At 35.5% G+C, this 25,030-nt stretch overlaps 1 protein-coding gene across 3 annotated transcripts in view; it reads left to right on the top strand.

Moving 5' to 3' along the window:
* The window catches only part of LOC128224106 (putative helicase MOV-10), a 31,916-nt gene extending 8,006 nt beyond the window's left edge, over positions 1-23,910 (top strand). For all 3 annotated transcript variants that reach the window (XM_052933782.1, XM_052933783.1, XM_052933781.1), the window contains exons 6-20: positions 24-126; positions 926-1,054; positions 1,922-2,081; positions 3,888-4,030; positions 5,411-5,578; positions 5,726-5,870; positions 7,027-7,203; positions 8,850-8,959; positions 9,850-10,058; positions 11,036-11,333; positions 13,394-13,505; positions 16,342-16,536; positions 19,177-19,265; positions 19,783-19,907; positions 20,314-23,910. In XM_052933782.1, the coding sequence (XP_052789742.1) occupies positions 24-126; positions 926-1,054; positions 1,922-2,081; positions 3,888-4,030; positions 5,411-5,578; positions 5,726-5,870; positions 7,027-7,203; positions 8,850-8,959; positions 9,850-10,058; positions 11,036-11,333; positions 13,394-13,505; positions 16,342-16,536; positions 19,177-19,265; positions 19,783-19,907; positions 20,314-20,369 (2,219 nt within the window). In that variant the 3' untranslated portion in view covers positions 20,370-23,910. The remainder of the gene's footprint in view (positions 1-23; positions 127-925; positions 1,055-1,921; positions 2,082-3,887; positions 4,031-5,410; positions 5,579-5,725; positions 5,871-7,026; positions 7,204-8,849; positions 8,960-9,849; positions 10,059-11,035; positions 11,334-13,393; positions 13,506-16,341; positions 16,537-19,176; positions 19,266-19,782; positions 19,908-20,313) is intronic.
* Positions 23,911-25,030: the final 1,120 nt, after the last annotated feature.

Raw genomic sequence — 25,030 nt, 5'->3', positions numbered from 1 at the left:
CATGTATAACAATTTTTGTCCAGGTGATCTACATGAAACCTTGAAGCCTGTGGAACCATTCAAGTTTCCCGAGGCCATGCCTGACCGCCCTGTAGAGAAGACCGAGCCTGGCGAGCCACTACCAGAGTAAGCAGAGAGATTTTACCTTCTATTCATGCATACATTATGCAGACATAAATGGTTCATTCATTGCCTGAAAGATGAAATAATCTAAATAAAAAGATGTTAGTTTTACACATGTTTTAGCTAAAATATGTTTTGAAATTTCTTTTTCTTCCAATACTTCTTATTTCCTTTTTATTATAATAGAATGCATGCACTGTATAACAATACCGATAAAGATTATAAACTCATGCAAGTAAACCATACTTCCCTGAATTTTCGATCCAATCCCCTAGTCACCCAGCAGGAAATAAATGTGTGTTTGGATATCATAAAAAATAGATTGCCTTGTGCAATATATTTTCTTATCATATATATAATCCATGTTAAAAAAGAATACGATAGATAAAATGCTTTTAAAAGTAGAACACAAAAAATCACAATAAATCACGATTAAAGGGGAAATATATGAAAATCCCCCTGGCACAGAGACACAGGTTCCTTGAGCAAAATCCCCTTTGAAGCCTTCCAGAATAATAGTAAGTATTAGATACTGACACATTTTGTAGAAACTGCTTAGGGCTAACTCCCCTGGTTTTCTGAAAATATTCCTCTCAGGTCTCAAAAAATATTGCATGTATCATTCTAATATCTATATTCACAAGCAGATGTTGCTGTTTTTTTTGTATTCATTCATTCAGTGTGGGTTTTTTTTACCACTTAGGGGCTGATTATTCTTTTGCTCAGAGAGACCCCGGTCCCATTCCCAGGATGATGAAAAAAACAGTGGCACTACGATTAGACTTTTTATGGTTTATTTCAGGAAGAAGAATGAGTTGACTGGTAAACTGGAGCATTTCCCCATACCGAGGTACCTGCCTGTGCAGGTTCAGTACGGGATGACTGGCACAAATATAACAGGCAATAAGCAGATTGTAAATGCCAAACTTAGGTATGTTAACAAATGTAATGTTGTCAAGATATCAGGATAATGCCAACATTTAAATGGGCAATGTCTAATTTTAGGTTCAAACAGAGTAAAAATTGTGATGTTGTCAGAGATAATTAGCTCTGTAAATATGTACATTTTATTCTTTGTGAAGTGTTGTGTCTCATTAGTTGTTATTTGAAGCTGTTTTGAATTTGAAATGCATTTTGTAATCATGGTCTTATGACAGAATTCCATACTTTCTGCCCTCACAGAGGTCATTTTGACAATTTGTATTCAGTCAAACTCAGTTGGCTCGAACTCAAATTTCTAATTGGCTCGAACTGGATGTAAAGGCCGCTTTCTTTAAACTGAAAGTTAAAATTCCCGCTTGGCTTGAATTTAAGAGGCTCAATGTATTTTTGCCGGTTCCTAGATCGAGCTATCGGGGTTCGACTGAAATTATATTGAGATTTCCTGGGGGCTAGGACGCTAGAAATATTATAAGAGAGAAGGCTTTCCCTTTTGGAAATATCTTTTATATTTCCTATTTGAATTTTAAAAGTGTCAAAGCATTGACAATCATAAAGTAGATCTCCACCAGTACACTTTAGTGAATGTAAAGAAGAGTCACTTATTAAAGCTGAATTTTACTGCGATGGGACAATAACCCACACCGTAGCCTCTTATATGTCAGTAATGAGGGCAGTTACAATGCCAACAAGTGCAGAAACTTTGGCAACAGGAGCAGTAGCAACATCATCAGTAAGCTTTAACTTTTAGCAGTTCTCATCAAATCTTCACCAAAATTGACTATTATGTCAACAGTCATAATATAAATGTCATGTTGTACATTGGTTGATGTGATGGCCACTATGTCTACTATTTCAGAGAAATGCTATCAGGGGAGCTAACTGCAGACACATACCGGACAAGGTTCTCTACCCTACTATGGGTGGAACAAATACAGATGAAGAAAGACATCACACGCTATGACCTCGTACATGTCACCTTGGACAGACATCCCACCACCGGTCGCCTTATATTACAGGTGAATGCTTGATCTTTAAGACATAAGTCACTAGCTGTTTGTTGATGTTTCTCTTCATTAATCAGCTTATTGTATGTTTGTTAAAATAGAAATCACCTTTAAAATAATATTATTTCAAATTTGTTTTCTACCATGTGTTTAGGCCATGTTTGTTTTGAAAGTTTTGGGCTTTTTGAGTACTTACACATTCTGGGCATATGCTTTAGTTTAGCTATCATTTTACATATATTTTTTTATATTGGAATTCTTCTCTTTCTTTCCACCTTCTATTCACGTTTTTCAGGACAAGCTTAGAAAAACCTAAAAAGAAAAAAACATTGGTCTTATGAGCCTGTTTTTGAGATTACAATAAAAAGAGAATGTTTCATGTGACAACTGGTGGTAATATGAGGATAATCATAGAATGAATAAGCTTTAATATGTTGAAAAAAAGCCATAGACAGTCTTGAAAAGTACTTGAATTTTAAGCTGCTGGATGAAAAGTCCTTAAATTTGCATACAACTTTTATTTTGCCTTAAAAACTGCTTGTAAAGTGCTTGTATTTTTGGAAAAGTCTTTAAATTTCCTTGTTCTGCTCCAAAAGAAGTGTCTGTTGTTAAAATGTTTCATCTGTATAAACTCTTTTGATCTTAGTGGATGCTTTGCTAGTTACTAGAATTTTCATTAATTGCTGACGTAATTGATAGTTTAAGAAAAACATGTGTTATTTCTATAGTTCTTATTTCAAATAGTCCTTGAAAATCAAACAAAGGTCCTTGAGATATCCTTGAAAACACCTTGACTTTTTTGCCAGTTTTGCTGTATGAACCCTGATAGAATGAAAGTATCATATTTGTATCATTGTATGGTAAGGTCCATTTCTAATAAAAACAGGCTCAAATCCCTAAATTGAGCGTGACAATCGACTGTTTCTTGCAAGCACTAAATGCACCTAAGGTTTATTCTGCTTTAACTAATGTTTTAGCATTGTGGCTCAACATTGCTCAGTTTGAAGGACTTCAAGTTTATCCATACACAAATGAACCGCAATTTAAAAAAAAAATTGTTATATGAACGCTCATAACTTGCAAAGTTTCTATGGGAAAATCTTGAAATTTACTGCTCCGAAGGCATCAAAAGATGTTAATATATGATGTTTGAACAGTGATTACTTAGATCTGGTCACATTCATTTTACTGCTTCAAAATGTCATTGAGCAACCACAAGGCTGAGTTTTGTTGTGTTGAACGTATTCCAAGATGTTGAAAGGATATACAGTTGAACCTCTGTAGGCTCGAACTCTCAGGGCTGGCAAAAATAAGCATTGGAAAATTCTAGCAAAGCGGAATGCTTACCTTAAGTATATAGACAGCAGTCCTTTAATATATCCAGTTTGAGCCAATTTTGAATGCGAGCCAAGTGATTTCAAGCCAACGGGCTTTGTGGTAAAGAACAACAATTGGAGTGTTAATATTATAAATTTATCACTAGAAACAGGCTATATTGTCTTGAAATAGCCTTTACAAATGTAGTGATATACTTCATTAAAATACAAATAAATCAACAAATGTCTCCGAAAGCCTGGAAGAAAACAATTATCTATCTTCTTTAATGTTTTTTCTCAACAGTTAGTATAGCTTTGCACCTTGCCTGTTATGTACAGCTATTTAAACATCTTGATATGTATGTTTACATTTCATATTCTCTGCATTTTGATTTGTAATCTTGCCTGGGAACAAACTCTTGTGTCATAATGTAATGGTAGATACCCATGTTAATTTTCTCTGCATTTAGTATGCATGTGTACCTAGTTATATTGTCTGTAGGTGCCCGGTTTACTTGAGCGTCGTCCGTCAGTGCTGCGGGGTGATCGCGTGTACATCTACTCCGATGATAACCGCGCTATCCGCTACGAAGGTATCGTGCACCTTGTGGAACTTGAACAGGTGCATCTTGGAGTCTCGCCCAAGTAAGACCGTAGTAAGGGCCCTACAAAAGTATTGTTTTGTTAGTAATAATTTCCTTTAACTCCATTGTGACATAAGCTGAAGGGTAATAGAAACATGCTCCTGTCTGTTTACTGGGTAGATAATTCTGCTACTGTATCCCATGATAGGGTGAGATGTGCTACAATATAATTGATTACATTGTACTTGACTCGAACTAACTTAAATCCATGGTTAAGTTATGAGAGCAGCTTGTCCGTACACACAAGTGCTGCCGCTAGTCGTAGCAGGTACTTTTCAATTCACAATGAAGGGTTTGTGATGTTCATGAGCATACACAATTATTATTGTACTGCTTGCTTTAACTAACATTCTGTGGTTGTATGTGCTCGTGTGCATAGAAGAATATCTTTATTTTACTACTGTTTGCAATTAATTGATAACCATTTCAAGGTTTTTAAGGATTGTTAACTCCACCCTTAACCACCCACATGCCTTCTTAACAATTCATGTTGAGAGAACATCAAAAGACAGAATGTTAAGTATTTAAAGGTCACTTGACCAACCGCTTAACTTGAACTGCTCTGAAACTATAGTCTATGGCATTAGAGTGTGCCAGCCTCACAAAGGGCAAAACTAAAAAGACTAAGGAAACTTAAATTCCATTTGAACTGTTGTGTGGGACTGCTGTAGTTTGGGTGGTATAACAGTGATTTGTAATCAATGCAACATTATTTGTTAAGCTTATTGACAAGCATGTTTTTCAATGCGCGCAGTTGTCACTACTGAAGAGGTGACTTATTCCCCCCTCATTGTGTTGCATTTTTGCATTATTTACAGCTAGTTATGTAGCTAAGTGGTTCTAGAGATCAGGATCCATTCTAAAATCATGATGGAGACCTTTTGACTTCAGACTATTGCACAGTTGTGTGCATAGATTTTTATCACACATTTGCATCAAAGACCGTACAAGGTAGTTCCTTGAAATAAATATAAATGCCTTTTGAAACAAATTCAAAAGGGGTCTAAGCCCCATTTACCCTGGTTTGGGTATGAATCCCTGATACAGACCCACAGCTTTTTTTTCAGAATTGAAAATTATCAGCTGTTAGAACCCCTGTGATCTTTCATCGGGTAGGCTTTATATATGGCTTGGCAAACATGCTCTCCTGGAAAAAAATATTCCCAAAGTGTAAAGGAGCATTTCTGCTTCCTTTGGACAAAAATGAGTGATCACTCGTCTTATTCAAACCTAGCAAAACATAGATACCAATTTCTGCCAATGATGAAGGAATATCATGAAAAATAAAACCTCAAATATTTGGCCAAAACGCTAAAAAATGTACAAAATAGCATTTGCAAAAATATAATCACCTACATTCATTGTCTATTTTACTTCTCAGGCTAAGGAACAGTTGGATGCGTGGTCAGAGGTTCGATATTCGGTTTGACTTCTCTCCCCTGAATCTGTGGGTCATGCATCGGGCAGTGAAATACTCTGCAGGGGTGGCACCTATTTTGTTTCCCACACAGTCCACTATGTCTCCAGGCCAGGAGTCTATAACACTCAAGTAAGAAAGTTTCTTTCATATCAAAAAAAATAATTATTTCCCTTATTAGATTTAGAAATCTCTTCTCATAATTTATCAATTTATCAAGAGAACAAGTATTTCTTTATTTGAATTTTCAAAAATAACTGGAAGCATCCCACTTTTCAGGCCGTGGTTTGACCGGAACTTGAATGATGAACAGCAGACGGCAGTTAAGAATATAGTGCAGGGAACCAGTCGACCGGCACCATATATCATCTTCGGTCCACCGGGTACTGGCAAGACGGTCACAGTCACTGAGGCCATCAGACAGGTACGATGATAAGATTAAATGAGAGAAGATGGGATTTGAGATAATAATATAAACTAGAATTGGATTATACATCTTAAGAAAAGATAATATTATATAAGATGGGAGTTTAGATAATAATATAGGCTAAAATGGGTCTATAAGATAAGATTAGATTATATTAGATAAGATTAGATTAGATGGGAGTTTAGATGATGTAGGCTAAAGGACTTGAACATTCCTTGAGGTATTGACTTTAAACTTATTTTCAGATATATCTCATTGAGGAGAAGTGCAGTGTGCAGGAACTATAACTCTGGGTGCAGTATTTTTTAAGGATTGCCCTTTCTTATTTTTCAGACTTATTTTTTGTCCTGAGCATAACTTGAAAAGTCTTTGGGATATTTGCTTCAAACTTCATTTACAGATACGTATCATGGAGGAGAAGGTCATTGCAAAGGAACTATGACTGGCTGCAATATTTTCTTCAGTTATTTCTCCGTTAATTTTCATACTTATTTTTTGTGCGGAACATAACTAGAAAAGCCTTTGAGATATTGACTTAATAGACTGATAGATCTCTCTAAGGAGAAATGCAGTACATAGAAACCATAACTCTGACTTCAGTATTTTTTTAGTTATTGCCCTTTGTTTATTCATAATTATTTTTTGTCTGGAGCATAACTTGACAGTCTTTGAGGTATTGATTTCAAACTTTATATACATATGGATGCCACATGTGTTGTGCATGAGCTATAACTCTTGCTGTATTATGTTTTTAGTTATTGCGCTTTATAAATGTTCATTGCTATCCTTTGTCGAAAGGGAAAGTTGAAACTTTTCAACATTCGGTGGGGGATATGGTAGTCTTTGACTGCTTTTGTAAACCTTAAAGATATGTAAAGGAAAATAAGCTTGTGTGTCGTCGAAATATATACGCAAATGACCAGCCAGTTCCATAACTCTGACTTTAGCAATTCTTGAGTTATGTCCCTTTATTCACTGCAAAAGAGAGAAGAACATTGGCATCTGCATATGGTTTCCAGGTACATGTACTTTACCGACCTGAATATGTATATTCATAACAGTTAAACTGTTGAAATAAGTGTAAACATGGGCTTTTACACTCATTTATATATAAACAAATTAGTGGTGGTTTAAAAGGAATATTCTTGTGCAGGTATACCATGGACAGGCAGACAGCCAGATTCTGGTGTGTTGTCCAGAGAACACAGCTTCAGATCATGTTTTCAAGAAGTTGATCAGCACTAGTCTGCCAGGACCAGTGAAAAAAGCAGACATCTTTCGTCTGTACGCCGTGTCCAGGGCTTATGCTAGTGTACCAAATGTTATCAGGGTAGGTGAATACAGCTTGATACAGTCATATTTCATGTTGTTTACCATTTCCTCAAAAGCAATAATCTATAAACTTTGAGGGTTTGAAGGACAAATCTAAACAGCATTTATTATGTAAAGTTAAATACATGGACCAGACTGATGTTGTATTGAAGTTTACAAATATAATACTTATTTTAATCTTTATATATGTTTTCAATGTTTGTGTAAAATGAACAATAAAATAAAAAGAAGACACTCTTGCTGGCACAATGTTGCCCTTAAGTGTGGGCTTGTGTTGTGGGGCAACCTGGAGAACCCAGAGAAAACCGGCTTGTCTGATTTGGTGTTAACTTAACAGACTCGCATGGGCCCAGGGGCTGGGGATTCAACCTGGGTGGCATTAGTGAGAACCGAGTGGCCTAACCCAGGGTTCGAATTTAGACTCGCATACTCGCAAAATGCGAGTGACATTTGCAAATTGCGAGTGACTTTTCTTCAAGCTCGCAAAATTCTGCGAGTGGCTTTTCTAGACCACAAAATGTTAAAAGGAAAGTAGAATAAATATGAACTTACCTCCGCTACGTAGTCGAGTGTAAACAGCTTATAAGTGGCATGTTTACACTACCAGTATAAAGAAGACAGTACGGAGTCACGCTCTAGTAAGTTTTCAAAAAAAGAACAAATACGGAAAAGGATGAGTTTTATCTCGAATCTTTCCGGGATGCTCCGAGGCGTGCATAATACAAAGTGAATACAAACGACGTAATCACCTAGCTCAATCATTGGCTAAATTTAGCGCTTTTGCGCACTTTATGTAAACCCCATCAACCTTTGAATATATTTCCGCCCAACTGTCAAAGTGAATAGACTTCGTCGATCGATATATTTCATGGTCCAAAGCATCCACGCTACATTTACTGTTGCTTTTATTTATTTTAAATTTTTAATGTTATTGTTTTTAATACTTATAGACTTAATGAAATCTGTAGCGTGCTTGCCGAATGGGTATATGGGTATTACTCGATGGCGAGGGTAAATGTACAAAGTGAACAATGCCCCCCCCCCCCCCCCCCCACAAAGAATAAGCCATCAACAAGTTCTAGTAGTCGAGTCACTAAAGATTGATACTTTTTAATATTCAATAATATGTCTTTATTTCTACTACAATTAGACAATATTATAAGGGAATAAAGCAAATCATAAAATTGCAAGTTGATTTTTCATTTTGCGAGTTGCCTAAAAAAGCACTCGCAAAATTTTGCGAGTGCTCTTCAAAAATAAATTCGAACCCTGTAACCACTGTGCTAACTGCACAACCTGAAATATTTGTACCTTTACTTGCTTAAGTAATTCCCAAAGACTCAAGAAGTGTTTTGTTTGACCCTGTGATGAAATGCTTAGTTTTTTCTAGTACTATTTAGACTAGAATTGTGCATGTTATTTGCTTGATTTGCAGTTATAATAAATTAAGGCCACAATTAAAAAATGACATATTTGAAAAAATGACATATTTGAAAAATTGGGGTCACTGGTATTTTTAGGAGATGATCAGGTTGATTCAAACAAACTATTTAGTAACTGTTGCATGAGAGTTAAAATTTTACATAATTTCTTGAATCAAGTTAATAGTTTGTGTTAGCGTACAAGACTTGTTGAACGTTTCAGGAGTCCAAACAGTTCAACTATGATCCAGTTGATAAAGATTTCTTCTACCCAACCAAAGCTGAGGTCAAAGGCTACCGAGTTCTGGTGGTCACTCTGATGACAGCTAGCAGGTTGACTGTTATATTAACCTTACTGAGTATATTAATTAAAAGTTCATTAAATAATAAATTGTAAAGAGTAAATATATAAATAGGTTTATTAATTCGGAATTTTATGCCTTCGCGGATTAACAATTGCAGTATTTATAAAATTATCATGGGTCTTCGTAGCAAAAGTGTGAAAATTGTTTACATGAGAAAAGGATGGTGATTTTAATATTTCTTTGTTGTAATAAAGACAACAATGTCAATCAACATAGACACTATCGCCCTCAAGGATATCCCCTGGTATTTGGGGATGTGGTATGACAATCACTGTTTGTGCATTGCAATGTCTATTTTCTTACTGACTTAGCTGCTTTGGACCGAAATCGAAAAAAAAGAACACTTTTCGGACCATTTTTTTTCTAATTTTCTGTTACTGTAAAAGGTAAAGACAAAATTGGTCCATACCGGCAAATTGTCAGTTTTAAGAAGCCCTTTTTCTATATATATTTATATATATAGAAAAAATTATTAAGATAATTTCAAGTCATTGTGTCGTATTTCATTTTGTGCATGTTTTATTCTCTGAGTAAATAAATAAACCTGTGTCAGGTTCTATTAAAAAAATAAATACACAATCTTCAGGGGTTTTATTCACCATTTTAACACAGGCACATGGTATAAGCTTGTTTATAAATATGAATGTATGATTGATGTATGCAATCAGGTTAAATAAAGTTTTTCAAAATAAAGTTATGAATGTTTTCTGCCAAATTAAGCTTACAATAAACATATATATATATATATATATAATAACTTCATTATTGGTTGTACCAATGCTAGATTTACAGGAAAATTTACAGGAAAACACAAAATAATTATTGCAATGACTGAACAAAAACATTTCTTTTCTTCAGGTTAGTGACAGCCTCATTCCCCAAGAACCACTACACGCACATCTTCATAGACGAGGGAGCCCATGCACAAGAGCCCGAGTGTGTGGTACCCATTTCTGGGCTCCTGGATCCAAGCAACAGGGCTGAATGTGGTCAGTTGGTCATCGCGGGCGACCCCAAACAGTTGGGACCAATTCTCAGGTCGCCCATTGCTATCCATGCTGGGCTAGGTAGGTTGGCTTACCAGGTTATAGACATGATTATCAGAACTTTTTATTTGCTGACTGGTTGCTATTTATAGTTATGACATCATGAGTTATAAAACCCAACCCTCACATGAGACAATGCAAAATGGCTGCCCAAACTAGTTTCAATGTGTTGAATTATTTTTGGTAAAACAGGAGTTTCATTTGCATTTTTCAATCCAAAAAGGAAAATACCCCCCTCCACAGAATTGTTAATTTTGGGTTGGATTTTTAAATATTTTACATTTTATATTAAATTCAGTGATAGCTATAGTTTTTGCATTACTTGCCTAGATTACACATCATTCTTTACAGTAATGGTTTATGATTAAAAAGTTGCTGAATATTAAAGATGCACTATTACTCCCAAAAAAGATTTACCACAACTAATACTATTGTTTTAATATAAAAGGAAGAATGAATATCGAAAGCAATGGTTCTTATGAAGGATACCAAATTTAATTTGAAAGAAATTTGAATAATACATGGTGTATATACCTTATGAGACTAAAGTAAATCTTTTAGCATTCACCAATCATTAAATATTTTTGAGTTTTCTGTTATTAAATACAGGGTTACAAACTTGATATCAGTTATAAATATTTTCCATCAATGCATTATTTAGTGAGTAGTTAAAGGTTTATCAGTCAAAATTGATGTTTGTTATACATGTGTATGTATTGATTTTGAATAAGAGTGCCACTTTAAAATAACAATGGGTGCCTGAATCTGGCCTTGTATGTTTTGAATTTCAAAGAGTATCAGTCTTACGACTAGACAGGAACCTTTTAGAATAGAAGAGTCTAAAAAGCTTAGATGAGGCAGATCTATACCCATGCTATGTATGAGTAGCTAAATTGGTGTTGTTTTAATTTGAGAGATGTCATTTGGGGAATGCTAATGTTGTTATAAAATAGCATTATCATGATGGGAAGTTTTAAGTTTTGAATCTCACATTATAGATGTGTCATTCATGGAGCGAATGATGCGAGATATTGGAGAATACAGCCGTGGGGAAGACGGAGTGTACGATAATCGGTACATCACAAAGCTGGTGCGTAACTACCGTTCCCATGATGACATAATCTACGTGCCACGAGCTCTCTTCTACGATGGCGAGCTGACTGCTGCAGGAGATGAGATGATTCTCAATTCAATGTTGAACAAAGATTTCCTGCCAAACAAAAAATTCCCGCTTATCTTTCACTCTGTGTTTGGCACAGATGAGAGAGAGAAAGACAGCCCTTCATGGTTTAACAGGTGAGAGGCATATCTGAACTCATGGTCCAAATTTCATTGCTGTAGCTTTAAAAAGTGATGAAGTAGGTCAAATGTGTAATAAATATAGGTTAAGCATTGTTCTGTACAATACGGAGATATATTTAAACCAGAACACAGCTGGGAAAACCATATTGGACAAATCGTTTTTTCCAGCTATGTAACAGTCTTAATATATCCTGTATTGTGCACGACAGAGTTAAATAACTTTTCTTATTCCAAATATTTTAATGATTTAATGACACCATTTGGACGTTTTGTCAATTGATCATAGTTATTACAGAGGCTTTATGTTACTCTAACTTTAGAGCGTCTGTTGATTCAGATTAAGATTCGGAACCTTTTCACACTTTTCAGGTTTTATCATAGGTTTAACATGGGTTTTGTCATTTGTTCAATGCTGGAAAAAAGAGGATATTTTTGTACATGTATGTGTCCCAATACAGTAATATATTGTACGGTCACATTTTGAAAATGAGAATTTGACATATAAATTGGGTATAAAATAAACAATTTTATCCAACCAGTTCAGGAAATATTTCCTTGACAATTGTTGAAACTGTTAATTATATGACACCGAGTGTCTTGATTCTTTTCATCACATGCTTTTTACTAGGGATGGAAACCGGATAACAAATCGGTATCCCGATATTAGTATCAAGTATTCGAATACTATCCGGATACTTGTATGAAATTGTTTTCATAATAAGTAAATTTCCTATTATATGTCAGCCACCTTCTGTTATTTGACATAATTGTCCACTTAATTTATAATTCGTCATATGGCAATTTCATGTTTTCATTCTTTCTTTCTCAGTCTTAATAATTTATAATGTTATAATCAAAGCTAAACAACTCATTTTACGTCATAAAACTCATGATGTATACCACATAAACACCTCGCGAATTTAATTGTCACTTCGGCCACCTCGGTTGCTTGGTTACTGCCACGTGCTTTCGAGTTTGTTATTTATCAGCAGGTTTCATGTGACGCTTTGATTATTGATAGTTGATTGTAATTTTATTTCATTACATTGTTTGATTTAATGCAATACCTACAATTTCTGCGGTGTTTTATAACGAAGGATATAATTGCAGAAAAGATAAGAAGACAAAAAGACGATCTGATTTTTCTTTATTTACATGCGTGTACTTTTTTATTTATAAATAAACTAAACATGTTTACATATTGTATGAAAAATAAAATACACTACACAAAATAAAACGTGAATAAATACTAAATCATTTATATATTTGATAATTTGATAGTCGTGATACAGGAATAACGATGAATAATTCAAAACACAATTACAAGATGCAAAATGATGGAAATTTGATTGAAAAGTGAAAAGATAAACAAATTTGTTTTTGTGTTTATTGTTCAGATAGCAATAATTTCTTCATGCATATAACAAAAATACGATTGGTCATTAATAGCTTTGATTGCACGAGTCTTATCTTGTGATTGGACGATCAATTCCTACGGATTAATGATCAATCCGTTTAATATCAACTAGTGTCAATTAAGCACATCTGAGATAATAAAAAAAACACTTGTCATTGTAAACAAGGTCATAAAACTTCACATGGTGCTGCACAAGAACACAATATCACGCCTTGTGCAAACACCCAAATAGCAGACGATTTGTGACACATACCCGCTTCGCGACAGACAATGTTGATCACCTGAAATATTTCATCAGAAAAGTTTTAAAACAATTGCTATGTCTCTGCTAAGCTATTTTATTGAAATTTTAATTCTTAACGAATTTTCGAATACCCATTTTGGTATCCGAATACTTGCGTGATATCCGGATACTCGGATATTCGCTTCCATCCCTACTTTTTACAGTAAAGAAAAGAAGACTTACCCAATACATCTGCTCCAAGTATTATCTGACCATTAGAAAAAATCTTGATGGTTATATTCAACTGGAACAAGGTATAGAATTTGAAAAATTAAATATATAACAAAACCAATTTTTTTTACCTGTCTTGCTGGCTTGTGCAAAACTCGATCAATGTAATTGCGGTGTTTTCAGGGATGAGGTCTCCCAGGTGGACAAGTATCTTCAGGAACTGCTTCGAGATCAGAAAGGTGGCATCAAACTGAAGCCCTCTGATATTGGCATTATCTCACCATACAGGAAACAGGTAACCTGCATTATTATTTACACATAACCACAAACTGAAGCCCTCTGATATCAGCATTATTGCACCATACAGGAAACAGGTAACCTGCATCATTATTTACACATAACCACAAACTGAAGCCCTCTGATATCGGCATTATCTCACCATACAGGAAACAGGTATCCTGCATCATTATTTTCACATAACCACAAACTGAAGCCCTCTGATATCAGCATTATTGCACCATACAGGAAACAGGTAACCTGCATCATTATTTACACATAACCACAAACTGAAGCCCTCTGATATCGGCATTATCTCACCATACAGGAAACAGGTATCCTGCATCATTATTTTCACATAACCACAAACTGAAGCCCTCTGATATTGGCATTATATCACCATACAGGAAACAGGTAACCTGCATCATTATTTACACATAACCACAAACTGAAGCCCTCTGATATTGGCATTATATCACCATACAGGAAACAGGTAACCTGCATTATTATTTACACATAACCACAAACTGAAGCCCTCTGATATTGGCATTATATCACCATACAGGAAACAGGTAACCTGCATCATTATTTACACATAACCACAAACTGAAGCCCTCTGATATCGGCATTATCTCACCATACAGAAAACAGGTAACCTGCATCATTATTTACACATAACCACAAACTGAAGCCCTCTGATATCGGCATTATCGCACCATACAGAAAACAGGTAACCTGCATTATTATTTACACATAACCACAAACTGAAGCCCTCTGATATCAGCATCATCTCACCATACAGGAAACAGGTATCCTGCATCATTATTTACACATTACCACAAACTGAAGCCCTCTGATATTGGCATTATATCACCATACAGGAAACAGGTAACCTGCATCATTATTTACACATAACCACAAACTGAAGCCCTCTGATATCGGCATTATCTCACCATACAGGAAACAGGTAACCTGCATCATTATTTACACATAACCACAAACTGAAGCCCTCTGATATCGGCATTATCGCACCATACAGAAAACAGGTAGCCTGCATTATTATTTACACATAACCACAAACTGTAGCCCTCTGATATTGGCATTATCTCACCATACAGGAAACAGGTATCCTGCATTATTATTTACACATAACCACAAACTGAAGCCCTCTGATATCAGCATTATTGCACCATACAGGAAACAGGTAACCTGCATCATTATTTACACATAACCACAAACTGAAGCCCTCTGATATCGGCATTATCTCACCATACAGGAAACAGGTATCCTGCATCATTATTTACACATAACCACAAACTGAAGCCCTCTGATATCAGCATTATTGCACCATACAGGAAACAGGTAACCTGCATCATTATTTACACATAACCACAAACTGAAGCCCTCTGATATCGGCATTATCTCACCATACAGGAAACAGGTATCCTGCATCATTATTTACACATAACCACAAACTGAAGCCCTCTGATATTGGCATTATATCACCATACAGGAAACAGGTAACCTGCATCATTATTTACACATAACCACAAACTGAAGCCCTCTGATATCGGCATTATCTCACCATACAGAAAACAGGTAACCTGCATCATTATTTACACATAACCACAAACTGAAGCCCTCTGATATCGGCATTATCGCACCATACAGAAAACAGGTAGCCTGCATTATTATTTACACATAACCACAAACTGAATCCCTATGATATCAGCATCATCTCACCATACAGGAAACAGGTAACCCTCATCATCATTTACACATTACCACAAACTGAAGCCCTCTGATATTGGCATTATATCACCATACAGAAAACAGGTAACCTGCATCATTATTTACACATAACCACAAACTGAAGCCCTCTGATATCGGCATTATCTCACCATACAGGAAACGGGTAACCCTCATCATCATTTACACATAACCACAAACTGAAGCCCTCTGATATTGGCATTATATCACCATACAGAAAACAGGTAACCTGCATTATTATTTACACATAACCACAAACTGAAGCCCTCAGATATCGGCATCATCTCACCATACAGAAAACAGGTAACCCTCATCATTATTTACACATAACCACAAACTGAAGCCCTCTGATATCGGCATTATCTCACCATACAGAAAACAGGTAACCTGCATTATTATTTACACATAACCACAAACTGAAGCCCTCTGATATCGGCATTATCGCACCATACAGAAAACAGGTAGCCTGCATTATTATTTACACATAACCACAAACTGAATCCCTATGATATCAGCATCATCTCACCATACAGGAAACAGGTAACCCTCATCATCATTTACACATTACCACAAACTGAAGCCCTCTGATATTGGCATTATATCACCATACAGAAAACAGGTAACCTGCATCATTATTTACACATAACCACAAACTGAAGCCCTCTGATATCGGCATTATCTCACCATACAGGAAACGGGTAACCCTCATCATCATTTACACATAACCACAAACTGAAGCCCTCTGATATTGGCATTATTTCCCCATACAGGAAACAGGTAACCAGCATCATTATTTATACATAACGATAAAAAGGAACCCTCTGATATCGGCATTAACTCACCATACAGGAAACAGGTAACCAGCATCATTATTTATACATAACAATAAACAGGAACCCTCCGATATCGGCATTATCTCACCATACAGAAAACAGGTAACACGCTTCATTGTTTTCACATAACCATTGTAAACAACAAAACGTTTGTTCATATTAAGTGGATATCATAGATGTTTGAACACATGAGACATTATCACAAAAAGGGAAATTTCAAGGTCATAATAAATGTTGATGTCTTTGATACAGGTTGCTAAGATACGGGAGATGATCAAGCTCAAAGGACACAGTAGTAACCGTGGCGACATAATGGTGGGGTCAGTGGAGGAGTTTCAAGGTCAGGAGTTCAAGGTCATCATCATCTCCACTGTTCGCAGCTGTAAGGACTCAGCATACACTGACCAGGACCTTGAGTACAGACTGGGATTCCTCCGCAACCCCAAGGTTAGTTTATACTAATTTTTGCTTGATTTTACTAGAGCTGTTTTCCAGCTTATGTAGTTATGCTCGAGTCCATTTCCTGCATAGAAACCAGTACTGGTGTCTATTTTTGAGGGTCGAAGAGAACTTAAACTTGATTGAAACCACAACCTCTTGGCTGAGAGATGGACACCTATAACACTTGACCACTCTTACGCCAAGATTTAAGTGTTCAGCATTATTTAAGTAAAAAGTGTTGTTTTTTTAGCTCCACTGGCCGAAGGCCATGGAGCTTATGTCGTCACAGATTGTCCGTCGTGAGTGCGTGCGTGCGTGCGTGCGTGCGTGCGTGCGTAAACTTTTACTTTAAACGACATCTCCTCTGAAACTGAGAAGCGGATTTTGACAAAACTTCACAGGAATGTTCCTTTGGTGGTCCTTTACCAAAATTGCTCAAATGGTTCCGGTCCATTGCACAATATGGCTGCCAGAGCTAAAAATAGCAAAATCTTTAAACGACATCTCCTCTGAAACGGTTCGGCAGATTTTGATGAAACTTGACAGTAATGTTCCTTGGGTGGTCCTTTATTAAAATTGCTCAAATGGTTCTGGTCCATTGCACAATATGGCCGCCACAGCTAAAAATAGCAAAATCTTTAAACGACATCTCCTCTGAAACGGATAGGCAGATTTTGATGAAACTTGACAGACTTGTTCCTTGGGTGGTCCTTAACCAAAATTGCTCAAATGGTTCCGGTCCGCTGCACAACATGGCTGCCAGGGCAAAAAAATAGAAAAACCTTTAAAGAACATCTTCTCAGAAACCGATGATCAGATTTTGATGAAACTTAACAGAAATGTTCCTTGGATGGTCCTTTATCAAATTTGCTTCAATGGTTTCGGTCCACTGCACAAGATGGCCCCCAGAGGTAAAAATAGAAAAACCTTTAAACGACTTCCCCTCAGAAACCGATGATCGTATTGCAATGAAACTTGACAGAAATGTTACTTGGGTAGTCCTTAACCAAAATAGCCCAAACAGTTCTGGTCTGCTGCACAACATGGGCACCAGAGCTAAGAATAGAAAAAAACGTTAAACTACATCTTCTCAGAAACCGATTATCAGATTTTGATGAAACTTTACATAAATGTTCATCGGGATGCCCTTTAACCAAAATTGCCCAAATGGTTCCGGTCCGCTGCACAACATGGCTGCGAGAGTTAAAAATAGAAAAACCTTTAAGGACTTCTCGTCCGCAGTCTTCACGAAAAACATTTTAACCTACTAGCCAGTTGGACTAGCATAATGGCATATTTTACTAGTCCGAATGACAATCTAGTAGTCCGACTATTTTGCCACATTATAAAACTGTATGCTTGAGGTAAATACCTATTTCAATTGAGCAGCTTGCAGTTTGAGTAAACATTTCTTTATTATGATGCTCATGCAGTGATAGGGAGTGACATCCTTCTGTTGGGAATAGTGCTCCTTGTTTTTCAGAACCTATAGTACTATGTAAAAACAAAAGGCATCTTGCTTGAATAGACTGTAATAATATCAACATGGTTAGAAAAGAAATGCCATGCTTTAATAGCTTTGATTACATTTTACTACTGAATTACCTCCCTTTAATAGAAAAAAAAATAATGTCTTAATTTTTCACGTATAGCATCTTTAAATAATTTTTAAACAATAATAATTTATGAGTAAACATATAAGCATAAAGTTCTCACAAAAAGATCAATTTAAAAACCTTACATTTATACATAGGAAAGTATATATAGACTGAACATTAATTTTCGTTTAAGTGACATTCTGAAAGTTTATGAAACAGCTATTTTTAGTAACTTAAATGGCCGAAAAGTGTAAGTGAAACACCAAGTCGATTCTATCTCGTCAGTTCTTGTTCAGGCTAGATATTTGCTTCATAATCTATTCAGATTAAATGTTTATTAATTGTTTAACTTTTAAGCATTATTTTGGGTCGATATTTATAGTTTAAAGGAAAAGCTAAAAATAGGAAAAACCTTTACACCACTTCTCCTCAGAAACCGATGATCAGATTTTGATGAAACTTGACAGAAATGTTCCTTGGGTGGTCATTAACCAAAATTTGTTAAATGGTTCCAGTCCACTGCACACCATGGCTGCCAGAGCTAAAAAATAAAAAAAAACTTTATACGACTTGTCGTCGAAACCGATGACCTTTTTTCGATAAAACTTGACAGAAATGTTTGTTTGGTGCTCCTTTACTCAAATTGCCTAAATCATTTCGGTCCACTGCACAACATGGCAGCCAGAGCTATTAAAGTAAAAAATTTTTTTAAATAACTTCTCCTCAAAAATTGATGATTGTATTTCTATGAAACTTGACGAAAATGTTCGTTAGGTGGTCTTTGCTTGAACCTTTTGGCCAGTGGAGCACAGGCACTGATGTGCCTCTTGTTGCTAGAAAAGTATTTGAAATCAACTCTTGTATTCTGAATTACCCTCATTGCTTTTACGCAACATTCATATAAAGCAACTTATTTTCATCAGATGCTAATGTTTGCACTGTTGTGTAATGACCGACAGAAAGCTCTTAGATTACTGAAAATTTGATAAAAATCTATATTTTAAATAGAAGGCAAAAAAATCAATATGATATATATATTGTATTTTAGCGGTTCAATGTGGCAGTGACTCGGGCTAGAGCGCTGCTTATTGTTATTGGCAACCCAGTCACATTGGAGCAGGACAAAATCTGGAAAAGGTAGGTGATTTTTAGCTCCTCCGTTTTTTTTAAGATATAGACATGATATGACCATGACATTAACATTGAAGTGGTCAATTATTTTATTACTACCTGTTTAACATACTGTAGGTTGTAGGTTGTCCTATGAGTGCAGTGGTTAGTGCACTCCCTTTTCGCAACCTGGGTTCGATTCCCGGCCTGGGCGCATGTGATTTTGGTTTGTGGTCACCAAGATGGACAAGTGGGTTTCCTCGGGGTACTCCGGTTTCCCCCACAACACAAGACAACATTCTAGCACAACATCGTTCCAACGAGAATGACTTATATTTTGCAGTAGCTTGTTTCACAATCTTTGTAAAATAAATCAACATAAACTTAATATACCGTCATTTAGACCCCAAAAAAATGTGACCAAGATGTATGCTGATTAGATCTTGAGACACGTGATGTTAACGAATGGTTTAAGGGTCAGCAAGGGAAACCGACATGAAATTATGGCACAACCACTCTAAATATCTCGTTACCTGTGTTTCAGGTTTATCGAGTATTGTGATGTAAACGGAGGGTTTAAGGGCCAGCGAGGGAAACTTACATCCAACCATGGCCTACAGGCAGACACAGAGGAGAAGAGAGGTGAAAATCGCACCATTTACATCAGAGGTACAGGATTTGATGACCCATTGGGTATCCGCATTCTTAACTAGGTTTTTTGGTAGTCAGCCAAATAAAAATACCCAAATTATATTCCTTGGATTTAGTTCAGTATTACATGTCACTGAATATGACTCAGCAAATATGCTAGTATAGTTAAACCCAGTGTCGGCTCGGAATCCCAGGGACCAGCGAAATTATCTCAAGCCTCGAGAAATTCAAGCCAAGCAGGAATGCTTACATTCAGTAGAAAAAAATCGGTCCTTTACATCCAGTTTGATCCAACGAGGAACTGAGCCAAGCAAGTTTGAGCCAACCAGGTTTTACTGTATAATGTTGATAATTGTGACAACTGTATATGATTGAAATCAGTTCTTTCATCAAAGGTACTACACATGTATTTTGTTTCCTCCAGATGAACTCAGTGCAATACAGCAGATGGAGGATCCAGAGTGGAACCGCAGGGAATAGACCAGTTGCCATGGAAACAGAATACTGCAATACATATATTGAATAAGTGCCATGAAAGAAAGGACATACAGGGATAGGCTTGGTTGTCAAAGAACTTTAATATTACCATGATAGAAACAGAATATACAGGGATTAAATTGTTGACCTTTGTTACCATAGTTACTTGGCATGCATGGAGTATGGTTGGTTGGAATGGAAATTGTACTGTTACCATGAACACTCTTTATCATTGGCTTTTAAGTTTTGAATTCATATAAGATATCAACGAAGTATGGTCATTATGAACATTACATAGATTATGTCATTTACATTAACAAACATGTTTGGGATTGATAATAATTGTATTGCAGACCTTTCTTGGCCAGTGTGTAGTTCTTCTGAACTATTAATAGTTGGTCTGATTTGGTTTTGACTTTTTGGTGCTATTCCTATGCAATAGACAAACTTTATTGTATTAACTGCCATCACATTTACACATCAGGGCATTTTTCCAATTACATGTAGAACCGAGGTATTTCATATTCAATCTTAGTCTCTCACTGGTAAATATTTCCATTTTGTTCCATGTATTTATTTGTACTGTACAAACATAAGGGTTTTGAATGAACTGAATAGGTAAGTAAAAATTAAATGAGATGAATTGTAGTGTAGGTGTAGTGTACGTGATTGTTTGAGCTTAAGGTAAGCCATCCATCATTATGATTTTTAACTTATTTATATTATTTTTGCATGGATTAATTTTTTTAATAACACCTTAATGATATATTTCTATGGGAGATAATTAATTAAATTTTACTATGATTTTCTTAATTTGTTTCTTAATAGACATAATGTCTTTATAACAAGCTCTGAGTGAAAACTATATTCAAACTTAACGTTTTGTAACTTTAGCCATTGGCAATTATGCTGAAATTGGAAACCTAGTGTGTCATCTTAACAAGCCATTATCAGTTTGCTGAATTTGGAAACCTATGTGTCATTTCATCAAACCATTGGCAATTTATAATGCTAAATTTTTGGATAAATGAAATGATTGTATTGACAAATGGTCACTAAACTGTTGTACATAGGCTACCCTTTCAAAGGACATTAGACACTATCTACATGAATTTGCGCATTTTAAATGCCAATTTTTATTTATATATATATAATGTGTGTGTATATAAATAAATATGCGATATTTACACCTTAACATCAATTCCTTAAATGAACTGCGTTTCAGCAATTGCGTTTATCAATCGATAACGCAACACCTTCAGATATATTCTGATCGCGATTCATCATATAACAATATACATAAAAGCTATTTATTTTGTTATTGTTCATTTTGTGTCAGCAGGTCCCTTAAAATATAAATCAACATTTTAGAAAGTTTTAATTAATTATATTTTAAATGTATTGTTGACAAGTGTTTCAATTTAACGTTTAAAAGTGATTTCAAGAGGTTGATCTTTTCCCACGTTATTGTGACGTCATTTGAAAATGTTACAGTCAGGTTGTTCTATTTACAGAATGAGTAAGACAGGATCACTGAAGTTTTCTTAAATGAAATGAAGTATTCTTGAATGAAATTATGAACAATTGGTGTAAATATAAGGAATTAATTGAATTATCAGTGATATGAACACAATTGGGCTGGTCTACGTGTGTGTGGAGTCCTTTAGACTCCACACACTTTGACAAGCCAAATTGCGTTCATACCCAAATAATGACATCAACCCCGCAATTCATTTCTTAATTAACTCATGCTTATTCTAAGACTTTGTCCTTTATTGTAATTTTTAAATCTGTGAACAAGCTTTAATTTCAAATAATTGAAACACACTTTTTACAGATTACATAAATCTGTAAACGGATATGGTTTAAATGAATTAACCTCATGCATTACATATACTGTTGATGATCTACTGTTGATGATCTACTGTTGATGATCTACTGTTGATGATCTTCTGTTGATGATCTACTATAATAGTTTGAAACCATCTGTACTGATCTTCACTTGTGTAAAAAGTGTCTTATTTTTGAAGTTACTCTCATATTTAAAATCAATACATACACATGTATAACAAATATAAATTTTGAGTGATAAAACCTTTTAACTACTTACTAAATATTGCATTTATGGAAAATAGTGATTACTGATAACAAGATTGTAACTATGTATTTAATAACTGAAAAATCAATTAATTGTGGTAAATCTTATTTGGGAGTAAAAGTGCATCTTTAACTAGTTATTAGGTAGATTCAACTCAGTAGTTATTTAGACGACTATGAGCATTTTTTTATACGCCCATCTTACGATGGCCGTATTATGGGAACACCCATGGCGGGCGGGCGGGCGGGCGTCTCCACAATGTTGTCTGCTCTCTAACTTGAACATTTCTCATCCAATTTCCACCAAACTTCATGAAAGTGTTTGTTGGTGAAATATCTACGTCAAGTTCGATAACAAGCCAAATCGCTGTAGGCACTCCAGAGTTATGGCCCCCTGAATTTGTCAAAATTGGCCATTTTAGCTTTGTCCACTCTCTAACTTGATCATTTCTCATCCAATTTCCACCAAACGTCATGAAAGTGTTTGTTGGTGAAATATCTCGGTCAAGTTCAATAATCAGCCAAATCGCTTTAGGCACTCCAGAGTTATGGCCCCCTGAATTTGTCAAAATTGTCCATTTTAGCTTTGTCCGCTCTCTAACTTGAACATTTCTCATCCTATTTCCACCAAACTTCATGAAAGTGTCTGTTGGTGAAATATCTAGGTCAAGTTCGATAACCAGCCTAATCGCTTTAGGCACTCCAGAGTTATGGCCCCCTGAATTGGCCATTTTAGCTTTGTCTACTCTCAAACTTGAACAGTTTTTATCCGAATTTCTCCAAACTTGCTACTATAAATGTTTGTTGGTATATATTCTTGGCAAAGTTCTATAACCAGCCAGGCTCTTCAGGATTATGGCCCTTGAATTGGTCAAAATTTGCCACAGTAAGTTGTCTTAGAATCCAACAAATTATTGATGGGCGTATTTTGTGAGTGTCACTCTTGTCTTTTATTAGATGTACGCACTTTGCATCAACATGTTTTTCCCGGAAAATATGTCTTGATATAAAACACATATATATGCAAAGTATTTTCTTAACACATAGAGGGTTAAGATGTTGAATTTGATAAAAATGTATTCATATATAGAATAAAGTGAAGATTATATTTTATATGTAAAATGCAACTAGTCATTCCAGATGTAAAGAAGTTACAATAATGGATCTCATGCAGAAAAACCCTAGTTGATTAAACTCGTATACCTAAATAACGTGATTATATAAATTCTTTTTTCATTATTATGAAATCAGATAGGCAAATTTAAATACATGTAGATTGTGTCCGAGGCCGATTATTAATTTTTGTTTTGTTGGATATATACATTTATTGTTGGCATATTATATTTTAATTTACTAAGTTATTGTTTTGTTGCTTTGCATGGGATTGGTTCTTTATCTCTGCAGTTTTATCATTCATCTTTGGTTAATGAATAAATATTTCAAACAGCATTGAGTTGTTTTTATGCCCCATGATGGGCAGCATATAGCAATCGTACCCACCGTCTGTCCCCATGGTTTCCAATCAATAACTTGTGAACAGGCGCATACCTAGGCATACTCCAGTACGCCTGGGCGTACAAATGGATTTATGTTCCATCTAAATAGCAATTGCTTAGAACTCGAAATCAAAAGTTGTAATAGAAGTCTTAGGGGGTGTTAACTGTTTATACATTATAATTAGTATATATCCTTTTCGTTGGTTAAAGTTGGACATCATTTGACTAAATATAAGCGCACATAGCACTTGAAAATGGTTCCTTTATACCTGTATTCTTCAAAAACAAAGTAGGGGACACCCTCACTTCCAACCCATATAACATACTGTGACCTTAGTCAAGAAAGACCTTCATTTGTCGACACCTAACAAGAGTGTCTGATTGTACAGTTCAAAATACCTCAGGTATGTTCCTGATGAATGCTTTATTCCCACTCAGTGTTGTATTGATTTTGAGGTCAGTGTCGAGGTGACCTTGCTGAAAATTTGATCAGTAACTGGAGAAGACTTGGGCCCAGGGACCTCAGACTTGGTAGCAGGTTGGTCATGAATGGCCTATTGATAATAGATGCCAGGATTTCAATATGGTAAACGTGATTAAGGCAATTAACTACATCCTTCACTTAACAGTTTTCCAGTGTTAAAATTTGTGTTTCTCATTCTCTTATTATTAAATTATATTTTTTTCATACCATTTTTTTCCATTCTAGGTTTATATTTAAAAAAGAATCCTGGTATATTATATATCAAACATTATGTAGTGTCACATAACGAACATTACATGGAACCATCTCATTCAAGAGAAACTGACTCGATTTGAAATTTACTCCATCTTGCACAGTGACCTATCATTTCCAGTGTGGACATAACACATGGTTTGTGACATCACATCTGGTTATTGCAAGAAGCAAAATACATCTCGCTTCAGACAGGAAAATCACTGTAGTGTTATTTCCATATCAATATTTGCAAAAATCAAAATCGATGTGCCTTTTCAATGTGTCAATCAATGGGTTCACTTCAATCGTTCGCAATCAGGGTTTATCCCTGAAGTATTCACTTTTACCATTAT

This window comes from Mya arenaria, chromosome 17 (genome assembly GCF_026914265.1).
Source record: "Mya arenaria isolate MELC-2E11 chromosome 17, ASM2691426v1".
Taxonomy (NCBI): Eukaryota; Metazoa; Mollusca; class Bivalvia; order Myida; family Myidae; genus Mya; species Mya arenaria.
This window is presented reverse-complemented; position numbering and strand designations above follow the sequence as displayed.